Source organism: Anneissia japonica, unplaced genomic scaffold (genome assembly GCF_011630105.1).
Source record: "Anneissia japonica isolate Jap-2015-1 unplaced genomic scaffold, ASM1163010v1 scaffold24_len2511860_cov200, whole genome shotgun sequence".
Taxonomy (NCBI): domain Eukaryota; kingdom Metazoa; phylum Echinodermata; class Crinoidea; order Comatulida; family Comatulidae; genus Anneissia; species Anneissia japonica.
Window position 1 is genome coordinate 1,673,495 of NW_022730786.1, and position 17,924 is coordinate 1,691,418.

The 17,924-nt window shown below is 34.0% G+C and overlaps 2 protein-coding genes across 2 annotated transcripts in view; one reads left to right on the forward strand and one right to left on the reverse strand.

Moving 5' to 3' along the window:
- Nucleotides 1-3,459: 3,459 nt before the first annotated feature.
- Nucleotides 3,460-13,145, reverse strand: LOC117115083 (RNA polymerase II-associated protein 3-like). The gene is made up of 11 exons (XM_033258748.1): nucleotides 12,935-13,145; nucleotides 12,081-12,236; nucleotides 11,561-11,698; nucleotides 10,898-11,025; nucleotides 10,346-10,467; nucleotides 9,894-10,051; nucleotides 9,354-9,550; nucleotides 7,938-8,100; nucleotides 7,356-7,453; nucleotides 7,028-7,122; nucleotides 3,460-3,909 (listed from the first exon to the last, which is right to left on the reverse strand). Exons 1-11 carry the CDS (start codon nucleotides 13,103-13,105, stop codon nucleotides 3,821-3,823), a joined length of 1,515 nt encoding a protein of 504 aa, XP_033114639.1. The 5' UTR covers nucleotides 13,106-13,145; the 3' UTR covers nucleotides 3,460-3,820.
- An 873-nt stretch (nucleotides 13,146-14,018) lies between these two features.
- The window catches only part of LOC117115100, a 39,670-nt gene continuing 35,764 nt past the window's right edge, over nucleotides 14,019-17,924 (forward strand). The window contains exons 1-3 of the mRNA XM_033258767.1: nucleotides 14,019-14,153; nucleotides 15,714-15,825; nucleotides 16,557-16,633. Of these exons, the coding sequence (XP_033114658.1) occupies nucleotides 15,744-15,825; nucleotides 16,557-16,633 (159 nt within the window). The 5' untranslated portion in view covers nucleotides 14,019-14,153; nucleotides 15,714-15,743. The remainder of the gene's footprint in view (nucleotides 14,154-15,713; nucleotides 15,826-16,556; nucleotides 16,634-17,924) is intronic.

Consider the following 17,924-nt stretch of genomic DNA (forward strand, 5'->3'; position numbering starts at 1 on the left):
CGGTCTCTTATACACATCTAGATGTGTATAAGATACAGAGAGATTTAAAAAAAGTTGATTGATGTGTTTAACAGATGTCTCTAATTCCGAAAGGAATCCTTACAAGAAACAAGCAAGCGGAAGATCAACCGTACCAGGAAGTACTTAAACTACTGTATACCTCCTGCGTGGTACCAGGTAGCGACTTGCCCGTTTATTGACATTGGAAGCTGCCGCTGTTTGTTGTTATGAAATACTATGGTATTTACAGTTTTGTTTTTAAGAGGGGTGGGTGATGAGCGATGGTTTGTAATATCAAAGTTGAGAAAAGTTCAAACAATAAAAATATTCATACTATTCTGTATACAGTAATACTCATTAATAAAAACAAGTGTCAATTTAAAGGAAGACCAGTCTTATTATGCTTGCTTGAAACAGTAGCACTTTGAAACTAGAGCTTTTTTTATTAATGAACTTTCCTTGACAGCTCTAGTGACGTCATGTAATGTTGTGACGAATGCGATGTCGCGCGTTACAGGGTGGTCGGTTATGGAATGTCGATGAAAATTATACTACCACTAGGAGGTATATATTTTAATATGAAAATATGCCAATAAGGTTTGGCTTGTGCAACACTGGAAAATCCATATTTGTGTAATTTATGAAGTGGCCGCGGTTGCGATTCTCAACCAACGAGTTCAGAGAGTATAAAATCAGCTTTAAATGTTAGAAACTTAAATTGGTAAGAGATAATACGTAGGTTATTATTGATGAAAAATGTAGATATTTAATTAGGTATAGTATATGCATGGTAGCAACCGGCCTACTACACTTTTTTTTATTAGGACACACAGGCTGAAATTGCTTAGAAAATAACAACAAAATAAGAACAAACTGAGGCGAGGTAAAATGTAAAATGAGGTTTCTATTAAAAAAACAAAAACAAAAAAACCAGCAAATCTTATCTGTACATTGTGTGTGACTATGTAATACCACGGAACAGTTAAATTACCAATACAGTACAGTGATATATGGGAACAGTTAAATTAAAATGTAATTTAACTGTTCCCTGGTAATATACTGATACGTAATAAAAATAAGAACATTTTAAGTCTGATATCAACAACAACAAAAAAAAAAGGAAAAAAAAGGAGAAAATGGACTCTTGGTTCTTGTACGTACACTAAATAATTTAGGAAGCCAGGACTATTCCCATTGAAGGATGCTTGGTGCCTTCAAAGTATGCAAAATAATATTTGAAAAATAGTATTTTATTGTACTAGGCGTCCTGTAATGTTATGCATCGAGAAATTCGTCATCAATGCCACCACTTATCAATCTAAGACTACAATATTAATTTAGTCCTTCCCTTAATTTTTCCCATTTGTTTTCAATATGATTCTTACGTTAAGCTTTGGCTGGCAGTAAATATCGGGTGTGTGCATACGTTTGAGTATTTATCAAAATGTAAAATAATAGGCCTAATACGCATTTAAAAAAAAAATACCAACACCATTGGCCAATTTCCGATTCTACTTGGTAAGCCTAACACAATCGGAGGATGTCACGTATCCTCATTCTTTTCGAATTTAATTAACGAAGAAGTGTTTCTTTCACTCAAAATGTGCTTTATACAATTCTCTGTTTAAGTTAAAAATTATGTTGGACATAATTTCCAAGTGGTTATGGTCACCAGCACCATTCCTTCGAGTTTGGTTCAATGTTAAAAACTAATAGCCAGTTTACTTTTTTGTTACTATCCATTCATCTGAATTTACAAGTGATTATAGAATTTTTAAAACCATCTAGAAGAAATAAAATGAAGCTGGGTGGAAAATTGAATGAAATCATAAAGGGTAATATGCAAAAAACGTAGCACAATCCATGATCAGTCAATACATCCTCTATAACTGTTGAGTCCTCTATTGGCTAAGTCGAGTGGCCGAGTGGTAAGGCAGGGGAGATGCTATTTACAGCCTTAACATCGGCGCTGGTTTCAATTGCTTCTCGCCCAGGGTTTGGTTGGTACAACCAAAGTTTTCTCGGATTAAGACTTATAATGGAGGTCCAGTATACACATCTGGCTCGTGTGCACTTTAAAGAACCCACTGCTGCAGCTTTCGGAAGAGTAGTGGGTTACCCCAATACTATCGTTCATTTCAGCCCCTGTTGTTACGGGATAATTTGAGCATGCAGCTACCATAAACGCCTCTTACGACCGCTGGTAGCCATACGCAATTCAACACAATAACGCTGTGCGTTATGGTTTATTCTCCTACCTTTACCTTTAACCACAAAAATAATATGGGTATCACCGTAGGATAACTAATGAATGAATGGATCGCCCCGCCCCCTTGACATTATTGCTTATGTCCCACTAAAACGTACATCAAAGCGGTGTTAGTGGGACATGCGCGTATACCTAGCGCTGCTCTGATTGGCCAGTTGTCAATTTGTCATTGACACTCCGGAAGGGTCCATGATTACGGAAAAAAAAATTGATTTCCGCGATTTTTGGTCGGTTGATCTTTTAGCAACAGTGTTTTCTTTTGTCTAATGATACATTTTTTAAGTAGGCCTACTATAATTTTACACACCACTGAACAATCTTTTAAACAATAATAAATACGACACCAAATGTATATACAATCTTTTTTACTTATTATATATATATATATATATATTTTTTATATCTGACGCATCAAACAACATGTTCTTACTAGAAATTGGTCTTCCCATTGGCGTAAAGACGAGTCATTTTGGACCCAGGGTGAAAACGTGTTGGAGGCCCATTTCAGTAAAGTGTTCGCCAACCTACAGGCATTATGAGTAAAGAGGTTGAAAAGACTGCTTTAAAGGCAATTTCGGTATTGTTAAAGACTACAATTCTATTGTGTGACTTTAATCTGTAGAATCAACTTTCAATTAAACACACCCTATTGGACTGGGTCCTGGGGCTTGCCATCCCCCTCCCGAGCGTCTATAGACATTACGTGACTGTCTAGTTTCTATTTAGAATACTTTCATGTAACAAGTATAAACAGAGTAGAGGGACCATGATACAGATTCCTTTCTGGTGCATTAACTACCACCCACCTTCTGAGGTGGTACATGTGGAGTCATGCCATTAATACATGTGTTTCACATGAAAAAAAAAAAATCATTATTGGCATCAAACTGACTGCAGAAAAAAAATCAACTGGTGACCTTGTGGGTTGTTTGCATTACCACAATGCATTGCAGTGACCTTGTATATTTTCTTCGAACTTCCTGTTATTTACTCCCAGGCCCAGCCTTGACTTTCAGGTTTTCAAATGTCGCTTGGCTTAAATAGCTGGCAGAGTTCCCAAGTCTTCAGGGTTGCCCCGAAGACTCCACGAATTTTGGTTCATCTCCCGGTCACCAGGACACTCCATATTTTCCCCCGGATCTCCTGAATTTCTCAAGGACTTTAACAAAAATTCACAACTTGGGCTTGGCTAAGTTGCATTTTCCCATTTTTTAATAAGGCTGACATAAGATCTATCGAACATTCTGTGCGGCAATGACATATTAAGAGTGACCCAAACCTGCCCAAGCCTCTTTGCTTTTATAGTATGGTGATAAGTTTGTACTAAGTTGTACACACGTTTCAGCTAGAAGACACATCGCAACCTCAGTCAGATCTACACGACAGATTCTTCAGGAATATGACTTGGGACCCCTGAGATGCTGGTATCAAAATATAATAGTCATACTTGGTAGAAACATGCTAAATATCAGCTTATCAAACGATCTGTTTGATATCATATACAGTAATATCATTAGCTAACTGCTTGAAAGTGCGCCCTCACTCATCTTGTCATAATCCATATTTCTTCGAAATGCTTTCCAATTCTGCTTCACAGATATCCTCATTCTTTGAAATATGTTCTAACAAATTCTTCACCACTGTGAAAAGAATATATATAAAATTATATAATGGAAGGATGTTCAATACCTTCAAGAGGTGAAAGGTATTGCAATAGTGTGCATCTGTGTGTGTGTCTATGTGTGTTTGTGTCCTCCAAGAGCACAACTGAAAAACTACTTATCCAGCCGCAACAGACATAGCCAATTCCAGCGGATCATTCAGCCTGGTTCGGCTAGGCCAAGACGAGAACAGATTGACCGCATGTCAGAATAAGCGTGTGTCAAATTCTGGCCAGCAGATTGGAAAACTCGCCCAATTGATGCTATGCAAGTCTTATTATGCTAGGCTTCGTTTGGCTAGTCCGAGCTGACAGCGGGCCATTATATTTTCACTACATACTGCAGATATGGCACAAAGGAAGAGGGTTTGTAATCTCATTATTCGTGTTTATATTGTATTTGATATGCCTTCTGTCCACATTATCAAGGTTCAGTGGGTAGTGCATTCAATAGCCTTTTAAAAATTATAATTAAAAAAATTAATGTTTCCTACATAATCTTTAATAAAAAAAATAATACAGCCTCAATAAAGGTTTTAGATGATATATTAAGGAGCTTTTGATTTGTACGGCGACGTGGCGCTAGAACAGAATCACTCATGCATGACCATTCTACCAGGCGTCCAACATTCTCTGCATAATATGTAGATTTGGCCAAATTCCATCCAGAACCCACATGACGAGAACTCAACGTTCTCGCATGCATCGATGACTTTTATTACGTTCTACGTCCTACAGTCGTCGTGCAATCGAAAAGCTCCCTAATTATTGATTATATATACATTTCAATTTAGTAATCTTTTAGTTATTTTTAACAAAAACTGAATACATAAAACAGTATCTGATGTTTTTAAAATTTAATCACATGTGGGTCATGTAAAAGTGAAACATTGGAACTTCCGGGGGATAGAGAGGAAAAGGAAGGAACAAGTGAGAGCAATACTTGGCAAGTTTCTCTAGGACCAGGATATACGAGGTTGTTCACACTTCAACGAAACTAGGGCAAGTTTGTTTTTTTAACTTGTTTTTATTCTATTTGTCTACTTCTTTGTTTATATTATTTATTTATTCTATTTCTTATTTATTTAACCGACAGAATATAGTAGAATATTTTGTGGGTTTCGTATAACTGTTTATACAAAACAGATATCATAAATCATATAAATTGGAGACAAATTACGTTTCCCGACATCTTTGAGATTGAAAATATATGACAACAATGCCAAACCCGAAACCGTAACTCTGGCTACGGGCCTTGGTTGACATTTCACATCACAGGGCCCAGTAATTAATCTTGCACAGGGGCCTGTTATGATCATCCCTAGCTACGCCGTTGTAAGGGTTCTTTTTACAAATATCTGTAATTTGCCTATATATGGATATGATGATGTTACATTGCATCCATATATTATATGTATTTAGTAAATATTATTATATTATTTTATGTTTTTTTTTTTTTTTTATATTCTTAAGTAATTGTAAATACAATATTTTCAGCTTTTGCTGCCCATTGTATATTTTTTTATGTATATATACCAAAATAAATAAATAAATTAGAAAAAAAGTTTATGGAAAAACCCATAAAAATTTTAACTTGTGTCTTCCATATGAAGATAACAAGTGACAGGAAAAAGTGTCTCCATCTGTTCCTGATTGAAAGGGCATACATTTTGTGATGGTATTTTCCCTTCTGCCTGTTCTGGAATTGTCTGTACAGTTTGCGTGTGTTGTATTTTCCAAAGTTTTGTCCAGACTATCAAATTTTATTTGAAAAAAAAACATGTGACATGCATGGAAATGGTCATGATGACATCACACCTTGACCATATATAGGCACATCATGACTGTATATGGACATTTGACAGTCTGGACAGGGTTTTAAACTGTTTGAATTTAGTGGTATACATTCTTTGATATTTGCATTACAATAATGAGAAGTTTGGAACACAGTTGTTTTTGTTTCGCATTTTCATAATGTAAACTTAGAGGTAAGCATATGATATTTTTGGTGAAACGGTGTGGTGGAGAGTGGCTTTCTGTCTCTGTTAGCCTTTGATTTGCTTTTATTTTATTTTATTGGTCTTTGGATCTTTTGGTTAGACTAGGTTAGTTGTGTGTGACCTGAAGCCATAATACCATTCTAGACATGTTAGTCACTGGTAGCCAAATATTCTGTCAAAGAATGGCTTATAATAATATAATAATAATAATAATAATAATAATAATAATAATAATTGTATATAAGTAAATTTTTGATTTGTACATCTTTCTGTTTTGGTACAAAACAAATATAATAAACTATTTATTTGTTTAACATTTAGCTTATCTGTTAAAACATGCTTTCGAAACTGTTCATTACTTATTTAATGTATTTAGGAATTTTTTCTCCTCATCTTATAAGCATCTCATGACTTCAGTTTATTAAATATAAAACAAAAACTCCACTATGACCTTCATAAGATACCACTACATAAATGCCAGAATGTAATATATAATATTTAGAGTCAATACTTCAAAAAGGTGTAATGTAATGTAAGAATAACTATTAGGTTATATAATTCATTTGTCTAAAGTGAATTTTTATTTGTTTGTCAATTCAAATTGCGTTGTGTTTGCTTTCATTTTTTTATGTTCCTATTTTGTAAATGGAAGGCTTCCCAGCTTTGAATAAATTTGAAATAAAAGAAAATGTGTAAAAACATGTATAATTACTGTATTACTTACTAATGACAAGTGAAAAAAAAGAGATTGGAAATAACAATATCATAATCTTATTTCCATCAATTGTTTTGCTTTATACTTCATAGAGGGCACCATACCATTTTTTAAAAAGTGCATTACTATAGAAAATGTGATTTTGTCTATTTGTAACAAAACTATATAATATTAATAAAAATTTGGAGTACATAATTCTATTGATTGGCAATAATGAAAGAAACCCATTTTAAAAGAAAATAATACGCAAATACCACTGCGCCATTGAGGACGCCAAACAACACATGCTCAAGAAACTCCATAAATCTTATATGATTTAGAATGAACTTAGAAAGCAAGACTTAACTTAATAATTTTTTTTTAAAGACATAGTAGTTCCTTACGTTTCTTTTCTTCCGATGACATGAACATGACATTCATGTCAAATCTCTTGACCGTTGTAAGGTTGCTTACTACTGCAAACATCGGTTCATTTGACCTGAAAACAATTATATCTTCCTCAACAAATCTGTATTTATTGCTACACATGTCAATGCTTTGAATACAGATAACTCTGGAAGTAGCTATTGTAAAAATAAATATCTTTATTGGCTTTGAGAAGTTTAATAATAATTATACATATACATACCAGTATTAGGCATTTCATATAAGACAATAGTATATTTTTAGAGTTTAATACGATCTTAACTGAAATGTAGGTGAAATACTTACGAAACATAATGATCTTGTAACAACCGAAGGATTTTGAATAAAATATCAGATTCCATGGACTGTTTGAACAATGCTGGGTAGGAAACAGGATCAATTTGCTGTAAATTAAACGCAAAAAGAATAAAGAATACAAAATTAAATATATTACCATCATCAATATACAGCTATAATTGTTTAAAAAATTACACTTTAATTATAATTTGATTTCTGTTACTCAATTATTTTTAAATTTCAATTATTTAATCCAGCAATATAATAATCTAGTGTTTTTATATAATATGGTATTTAGTGTAATTTTTTAGATAAGAATATATCATAGACCAGTGGCGGATCCAGCCCGGGCAAGAAAGAGGGGGCATGAATATGTGAACTGAGTGAGACTCTTAGGGAAAAGCCCCTGGTGGGATGGAAGGGGCGAATCCCCTTAAACCTCTAGCACCTTCATTAATTTGAGTTTATATGTGATTACTTTTTACTATTTAATTTTCTAAGCTTTACAAAAACTTTTTTCAACAAAAAATAGAAGTGGTATATGCCCCCTCTAAATCTGATGGAACATAAACAGATCATATCTGAACTCACTTTAAAATACTGAACAAGTTGTGTAGGATGTTTCTCAAGTTTTTTCCAATCAGACAAAAGATGATAGGAAGACTGTGGCAGAGGAGGTACAGTAGGAGGATCAACAATTACCGGCACAGCAGCTGTTCCATCTTGTGATGCCTTCTTTACTGGTGTTGTATTTCTGTGTTAAATAATTGGATACATCTCAAAATAAATATATTTCCTGAACCTGTCAAATCCTAAAGTTAACAAAAATAAATTATAGGTGTCTGGCGTAAAATTTACAGCTGTGTGATTAGGAATGTACACCCAAGAGAGTGGAAGAAGCTGAACAAGGAACATAGTTGAATTACAGTATCCAGTGACCAGGCAGGGGTAAGTGAGGTGATCTCAATGACATACATCTGTATATAAACTGAATGGTCAATGGTCAACAGTTGTCTCTCTACATTTTCCAGAATAAGAAAAAAGAAAAAAAAAAACAGAATAGATGGCAGAAACAGAAAAGAAAGTGGTAGAAAAGAAAAAGAAAACAAATATAGGAAAGTGAAAAAAAACCCAAAAACACAGGAGAGTGGAGGAAAATTAGAGATTGTCAAATAAGAATGTTTTAAGGTGGCGCTTAAATATTATCAAATTAGGGACCTCTTGAACAGATTGTGGAAGTGAATTCCAGAGCTTGGGGCAAACAACCAAATAGGACCTCTCTCCATAAGTCTTCAAAGTAGGCACATGAAGGGTTGAAATTAATAATTAATAATCATTTTGAATATAAAGTGTTCACCAGGATACAAACAGTACACTGAGGAGGGGGAGGGAGAAATATAATTTGGTAATCCACTTTCATTAACAAGAGTTCCTTCATTATTTTACAATGACAAAACTTTGTAATTTTCAACTGGTTCATTTTGTTGAGTACGAATTTTCTTTGAGTATTATTTTCATTCGACTGGTTCATAATTTTGTTGACAACGAAAATTAACGTAACCAGAATTAAGTTATACACATGACCAAAAAAAATATGGCTGATTCGTCAGCAAACAACATTTGCGTTAATATAATTTAGATTAAATTTCAGAAAATAAAAATTATAATATTTACCCACACTGAAGTCAAAAAATAATTTTAGGCTAACAGAATTCAAAAACTGGATGAAAAAATCTTTTTACGAAAAACCCATACTGCCACAATCCGAAGCAGTTTTGATTACGCATCGTGTATCGCAGTAACTATGCAGCCATTTTGTTTTGTTGAGTATATACCAGTTTTCTATTCGACTGGTCGTCTTTGTTATGTAGGATTTTACCACTGCGCAGGTGGGCCTGGTTTAAGGAAGAACTACCAGTCGAATATCTTATTAAAAAGAACTGCAATGAACAGGTGAAACTTATGCCAACAAATTATATGTTATGCCAAACTTGTTCCACTTCTTACATGTTTTGTGATGTTTCAGATATTTTGTGTTGATTCTCATTCGTTGTTGTAGTGTCTGTTGGTAACACTTCTATTCTGTTGATAGTTTCCTGTAGGTCATTTGGCTGCGTTTCTGTTTCAACAAATGAAGATAAGTTTTCTTGTGTATCCTCTTGCCTCATTCCAATCTCCTCTATGTCAATTCTTTTCAATGGTTTCTGTCAATCAAAAAAAAAGAATTTAATTTAGTTAACACAGAAGGGAACAGAATATAATTTTTTATGAAATATATTTAGAAATACTGAAAATTTTATGTGAAATAGCACCATTCACAATGCTTTCTTTTCTCCACGATTTTATCTGGTTAAGGGGCATCCCATAAAACTCATTCCTGCCATTTTTCACGGTTTTTTACCTTAACTGTTGTTTATTGTAGTGCCTTTTTGGTCAACTTTAGGACACTGTCTTATATTTATTTTTATTTTTAGCTCATGACTCATCCCATCATTCCTCCATAAAGGATGTTACAGGGTTAAGTGCTAGACAATAACATAAACTCACCTTAGATCTTAAATGATGTGGTTTCTGAACAGCATGGATGATATTTGACGGAGCAGAAGTCTTCTCATTTTCTTTTGCTTTCTGTAATTTATCAAGTTTTTTTATTTCTGCTGCAGCAAGCTTGTTTGAGGGCTCCAAGACAAGTACTTGTTCAAAGTCTGCATAAAAAATGGAGAACAGAATTAACAAAAATGTTTCATCAAAATGATCTGAACAAAAAAACAAAAAACCCCAAAACAAGAGACTGTATTATGGGTTGCAAAAGAAATACTTTTTTGGAAAGTCATGTATTTGTGTTCAATGCTGATCAGATTGCTTATACTGTTTAGCATCTCTTTTAACCTATGAATATAAATGAGTACATTCCCAAGCCTCATTCTACGGTTTAGTAGCAGAGAAAAATCTTTCCTCCAGATTGGATAAATTAGATTGTAGGTAGTGTCACAGCATACCTTTCTTAGCTTCAGTAAGTTTCCCTAGGGCTAGTCTGGCAGATGCACGCCTAGCAACAGCCTTGACGTATGTACAATCTAGCGATAATGACAAACTGCAGTTAGATTCTGCTTCTTCAAACCTAGTCATGAAAAGTGTTTAGTTTATTGGATGTAATTCAATTTCTCTTGTTCTCTTTTCAGCACAACATATAAAATGATGACAAGGTGTGAAGATGGAAGCCTCTGAACATGTGGACAGAGGAACCAGTGGCAGATCCTGGTATTCAAAATAAAGGGGACCAGGGAGAATCTTTCACAGATGGGGCTGAGGTAAGAAAATTTATGATTATGGCAACCCTGATGGCTGGAGAGGGGGGGGGGCTAGCTTGGCCCCACCTCGACTTGAACTTGAATCTGCCACTGGGAACCATAATGCATGGACTGCATAAGAAGGTTAAACATATTCATATTTATTCAAATACATTTATAAATATTCATACATAGTCATATATATTCATAGTCATAAATGTTCAACATGCAGTTAATACATATAACATATTCATATTTTACCTTTTAAGTTTCAATAAAGCCATTGCACTATTAGCTGGTAAGATTGCATTGGTAACATCGGCTTCAATTCCTCTTGTGTAACACAACAATGCCTCCTCATACTTGCCTTCCTTGAAGTATGCATTGCCCTGATAAAGAACAATAATAATAAGAAATTCTAAACACAGGTCTCCATCTAATTAAAGACCCCTCCAATTAAAGACCACTTTTCTGTGGCCCCAAGTTAACAATGTCTTTTATCTTTTTATTATTCTAATTGGAGACCAAATCTGCTAAAGACCATGGAAACCTCGGTCCAAGGAGTGGTCTTTAACTGGATGGAGACCAGTACCTGTAAAGATTGTTGATGGCAGTGCCAAAGATTTCCCGAGGGTCCAAGGTGCCAGATAGGGGTCTACTCTCCAACTGTCAAAATGCTTTTCAAAGCACTTTCACTCAACGACACGAGTGGCTTCTTCGCGGATAGGGGTCCCAGGGTCTCCTGACAGGGGTTCTGTCCCTCCCTAAAGCACCTGCTGTCCTTGGCACTGATGTCATAGAGCAGATTGTTTGTTGCTTTTGTTTTTGCTTACAGAATTTTCTTCTAGGCAATATTGTAATTTCACTTATTAAGTAAATAACTAATTAAGTAAACAAATAAAAGTAAAATGTTCCTAAGCAAACCTTTTCCTTCTCCATGTTAGCTTGCATCATTTTCTGTTGTCTTGTATTTTCCTCTCTTTCTGCATCACTATCTGTTTCATATTCTGAACTTTCTTGTTTTTCTTCTCCTCCACTGTCAATCTCAGCACATGCTTTGTCCTTTAAAAAAAGATACAATGACATAATGATAACAACAACAATAACAACAACATCAGCAGTAGCAACAACAATAATCTGTATCTGGATCAATACTCCTTAACACCCCCTAAAAGGAGTAAAGCGAGGAGGGATAATAATAATACTCTATACAGTATTGGAAATTTGTAAGAAGCCCTGTTCACATTTTAAGTTTGACAGATCTAAATATAGCCATGATGACATCACACTTTTGGCTGCCAAAATCAGTCCTGCACCATATTATTATTGACATTGCCTCAATTGATGCCTCACGGGTAAATTACCACAGTTTATTATTGTTCATCCTCTTTTCAGAAATGGCAAACCCATAATGTTTACAAAAGTAACACTACTTTATACTTACTACATCAAACTGGTCCCATTTCCTATAATCATAAGAGTTAATTCGTTGTGGCTTTTTGGCTGACATGGGTTCTTCTTCTGTCTTTGGTTCAGACTGTTTCTTCCTTCGCTTAGGCTTCTCTTTAACACCTTGGTTACGAACAGGAGGAAGTTTCTTCTTTAAAATAAAAATATGATATAATTTACTTTTGAGCTTCAATTTTAGAAACAAAATAATATACACTAAAATGAAGTGTACAGCGTAATATACTTTCCTATATGACATACATATGACTAATATTTGTTATTTGTTGCCTACTAGGTCTATTAAAATGAATAAGTATGATGACGACCTACATTTAGAGGTCAGCTGCCCCTGAATAGATTGCTGGCAGAGATATGCTCTAGAAACTAGTCAATCCTAAGGACTAAGCAAAAATTGGATTGTTGGCAGGATTCTTTTTGAAATACCACCATGCCACGCCATGATTCTAACTATTATAAAATGAACATACGCAAACTGGGGGTTTTGGAAAGACAAAGAGGTTTGTTACTAATTAATTAAATATAGGCCTAGGTAGGCCTAGTAGACTAGGCTACTTGGCTAGGCCTAATACTACTAATAAGACTAAGTAGTAGTGGGCTAATTGCAATTTAATCTTGGCGGCAATACTAACCTAATGATGTATCTAAATACACACAGGCCCAATCATTCTAAAATACCGATCATATTCCTATAAACTTAATTCTAGGGCCTAGGCCTAAGTTCTCCTACCTAGCTTTAGTGGTTGTCAACACTGACAGCGTCCGCCGTCGTCATGGACTCTGAAAGCCATATATACTCTAGCTTACACGGCCTAGCCTAACCAAACTTACTTGCTGATTTGAAGAGTCTCCTGCGCGTAATTCAGCATCTTTTTTCTTTATATTATTCTCCCAGTTATCTAAATCACGTAAATAATCTTTGAGATCTTCCTGATTGTGCCGCATCTGCTGTTGCAGTTCTAGAAATTTGTCTGCCATTCTTCTGACGTTTTTCACCCGCATGTATGTAGTGTGAAAGTCACCTCGAGCGTACAACGTCAGCTCGAGCGTGTGCAATCACCTGTGCAGTTTCGAGCGTATTCTATATAAAAGTGGGAAAATCCTTCAAAGTTTGTTATTCGGAAAAAAAAAACCAATCCAATATTTCTGTTCAAATATTGAATTGTTCATTTAAATGATTTAAAGGAATGAATTAATTTATTAACTGAGGCGCGTAATACATTAACTGCTTTCTAATATTTTGCTACATTTATTTATTTATTACGCGCTTCGTACACGTGTGTTTGTGGGGCAACATGTGCGTTTGTGGGGCAACATGTTCGTTTGTGGGGAAACATGTGCGTTTGTGGAGAGTGACAAGCACATGTTCCTGGTCCTGATCTGATTGGTCCATTGTTAAGTGTGATTGACACACTGGGAAGTTTTTCTTTTAACAAATGACACATAATTATTAAGATATATAACTTTCGCTAAAATTTGTTTGCAATCAAGTAAGAATGAAGGTATTGTTTGTAGATAGATCTTATTAATTATAAAAATGGAAGGCCGGTTTACATGTAGGCTCTAACTGTAACATTCTATCACGTAATCCATAACAACAGATTGTAATGTTTATATTTCTGTACTGTAATACATATAAGCTTTGGAAGAAACATTTAAAATTAAATTGAATTATCTTGACTACACCCCCATACCCCAACCAACTCGCCCCACCCACGAATATGCATATTTCACTTGCTAAAGTAGTATTGCCATACCAAGGATGAATAAAATTCATTCACTTGTTCACGCCGATTGAAAACCAATCGGCAATTGTTTGCTTTCTTTCGTTCGCATTACTTTTTTGAAAATATATTATAAGTAGTCAATCAAAAGTACGTAGCAACTGTCAACAAAAGAGTAACAATTATACCGCCCTCTCCAATCGGCGCTCGCTTGTTGTCACTGCAAGTTTGGTACTATCTATTATATGTGGTAGCGAACTTCAACATCATTTTGAGTGATTATCACCAGTTTTGGAAGCTGTATGTGTTCCAAATGAAACATGAAGGTAAATCGTAAAGATTTTATTTGTTTGTGTTTCCCCTGCAGCTACCGTAAGATTGAATTGTGTTTTTTATTTGGGGTGGTTGGGTCACTAGGTACAGTACGGTACCTCTGTCCTTTGCCGCTTGGTTGGGTTTGGGACAGGACTAAGTGGTGGAGTGCAAACCTAATTTGCTTGGCACCCAAAGGTAAATAGCTTACTGTCAGTAGGCCTGCCTAGGCCTATATTAGACCACTCAGCTTATTTATAAAAATTTGGACTCTATTCTTCGTTGTGAAATACAGTAATAATGCTAGAAAAGAACCATTGTGGTGTGTTTGTTGGCCCAAGTTTGTGTTCAAGGGGGTGGGGGGAGCTTTTAACAGAGAAACTTTATATAATATAAACAAATCAAATAATAAAAACAAAGCTCAGATATAAATATAATTTCAAGGCATATATATATATATATATTATTTAAATTTTCTCCTAATGGGCTTACATTACTTCAGTCAAGCATGTACTGTCTTCCATCGTATCCGTAACATTGCATAAAAAATTTAACTCATTCTATGTATTAAATTAATGCATCTAATGATTGTACTAATGTTTATGCTTCATGCCCTTGAATAGCATCGCGTTTCATATCTTTGGATTGACTGCTCAAGTCGTCTCAAAGAGTCGACACCACAATCAGGTAAACTGATCTATCAATGCTCCGTGTGAAATGTAACAACACGTTGAAAGAACGAGTGTTTGGAAAACATCTGGTCTTTATTGATTAGTCTTGGAGACCTAGTATCCAGGAAGTCATGAGGAAACAACCTCAAGACAAGATTGAAATTAGAACTTAGGCTGTTGTTGTTGAAAACAATTCATCAAAGCATTTTCTATGCGATCTTAGAGTGAATCTTTCATGTTTTGTTGCTACTTAATATTCGGAAATACATTTACTGTAAATACAGATAGCCTACTTAGTAACTGTGTAATATATTATCTCTGATGTAGCCAGCAGGTAAGTTTAATTACTCTTGCTCTCACTTAAAAAATCATTTCTTAATGTCACCATTGTATTAAGCAAATATTCTTTCCATATGTTTCTAAGCATGCTTTAATGTTTCACTGATAAATGTCTTTTAATTGTATAAAATATAAAACTATGTCGTCCTTGCTTTTTTCCAACAGTTTCTTGACTTCGGAATACCAATTGCCATTTCAACGATGCAGTTAAAATTGCATTCCCATTTTCAAAAAGACTATAAAAAAATTGAAGTTGCTTAATGTCTGATCTTTTCTTTACTATTGTTTATTTTTCTAGTATTGTTTATTGTTTTTTTTTTTTCATCTTGCACAATTTAAATTCATGTTGTAATATTACTGTGTACTGTCCATCGGTCGAAGGAGGTTTATCAAGATAGATAGTATTTATAATGTCTGATATTGTTCTAGTATATTTTGTTTTTATCTTATCGCATGTTTCTAATCGAGCACAGCTATTTGTTAGTATCAAATGTATGTTATGGTACTACAATAAATGGTCAAAAAACAATAACATGACATATTATTATATTACTTATTATTTAGGATGGCTGTTGATATTCTGTAAGTGTCACCATGGGGACCGGTGCTTCTAGGGAAGATGGACGTTGGGATTCCACGCGCCGACCAAAATCTGGCCACCAATCGACCAGAGCAGGTACAGTTATTTGTATTTTATATAAATAGTGAGATTAGTATGATATAGTATATAACCTCGTATAGCATAGTGTATTGTAGTTTGTATAGTTCAGTGTAGCATAGTAAAGTATAATATTAAAATATAATAGGTTAGAATTAATTGAGAGTGCTTTTAGGCCATCACGCGGGATCCCATTGCATTATGTATAAACAATACAATGTGGCAATGTAAAATAGACTAACAGTCCCAAAATATAATTAATTTTATTTTAAATAATCATTATTGGCAAATGGTGGGTCCTCGAAACAATGTATAAAGATGGCTTAAGCTCTGTCCAGATTTTCAAATCAAATTTTCTTTGAAAAAATATTGTTGTATGTCCATATATAGTCATAATGGACCCTATATGATTATGATATTATGTCTTCATGACCATATTTAGGCATGTCACATGTTTTTGTCATATACAATTTGATAGTCTGGACAAGGCTTTATCTTAAGCTCTGTCCACACTATCAAATTTTCTTTGACAAAAAAAATGTTGTATGCCCAATGGAAATTACATTGCTCACTTGCTTACAATGAATAAATTACAGTGATGCAATTGCAGTTTATTTATTCATTCATTCATTTATTCCGGAAAAGTACAGAAGCAAAACATAAGAGTTCTCTCTCATATATCTTCTATTATAATTTCTTATTTCCCATATAAATAATATAACCTTCTATCTTCATTGCTGTCCTTATAGAACCAGGTAGTGTGGTCCATGTCCAATTAACAAAAGAAGGATTCTCCCCTGCTGACCTCATCATTACAAGTGGACAGGTAAGGCCAATCAGTTGTTGAGATGGGAATTGTATATTTTAGTATCATTATTCAAAATAAAGTTACCACTCAAAACGGGTTGTATTAAATGCAATTAATTGTGCTGGGGAATATGTGCCGGGAACAGCATAAAAAACATTCAAAATTCATATAGTTAAAACTGGCAACACTACTGTTTTGCATATTTTTTATATTATTTAATGTCTTTTCTTAAGGGTATACTATAATTTTCATTTTCACTACTTGTTTGTTTAAGTTGGGTCAATATAAAACAAGTTATATAACTTATAGTTTTGATTCTTTTAATGGTCCAATTTATATAATTCAACGATATGAATTCAATTTAATTGTTTTTTACAACTTTTGACCATTATAGTGTGTTAACAAAAGCTCAAAATTATTAAATTTTTTCATTGGGTATTTGGTAATACTAAATGTATAATCTAAATATACAACAGTTACATACTTATTCATTATCATATTATTATATTGACCACTCTTTAGCATTTGATACAAGAAATATAAGATTTCAAATATTGCCATATCGTAATTGTGTTGGAACAAGTAATTAGTATAATTCAGATATTGATTGGTAAAGCACATACGATAAAAACTAGCTTGAAATATCATTAAGAAAGCATAGTAAACGTTCTTGAAATTAAGGAGTTTGCAATTATGAATTAAAGCAACGGAGTAGCTTCAAAGGTCACCATAGCAACACACCTGTTTCCTTGCATTGACTACCAAATAAAATAGGTTTGAGGAAATGACCAGCGTTGGATTCTGTTTCTCTGGACCTCAAACGAAGATATAATTTTAATAGTAATTCAGTTAAAATTTCTAACACTACCTAACAGTCGCCAATGCAGCTGTTATTTAACTGTTCGTATTAGTTGTTTTTACAAGACACAAGATACATTTATTGTGATGTTACATAATCAAATAATTTTGATTTATTATATGTGCTCTGGTGTCTTTGCCAGTGCTCATACCAACAATATTTGTATGTAATGTATCAAATTTACTTATTACACATTATTTCTTTTTCTTTTATTATTTTCCTGTTATTATATTCTCCCTACTGTTGTTTTTATTTGAAAGCATTAAACAATCAATCAATCAGTAAGGATTTTTGTTGGGCCAATATCCACGGCAGAATACAATGTTCAGTGTTGCTGTGAGACAATGGTATTACTCAAATAAGAAAGTATAATACATACTCCAAGTATTGAAATACACGCCATCGTGTTGGGATTCAATATTTCGACATTAATTATGTCATCATCAGAAA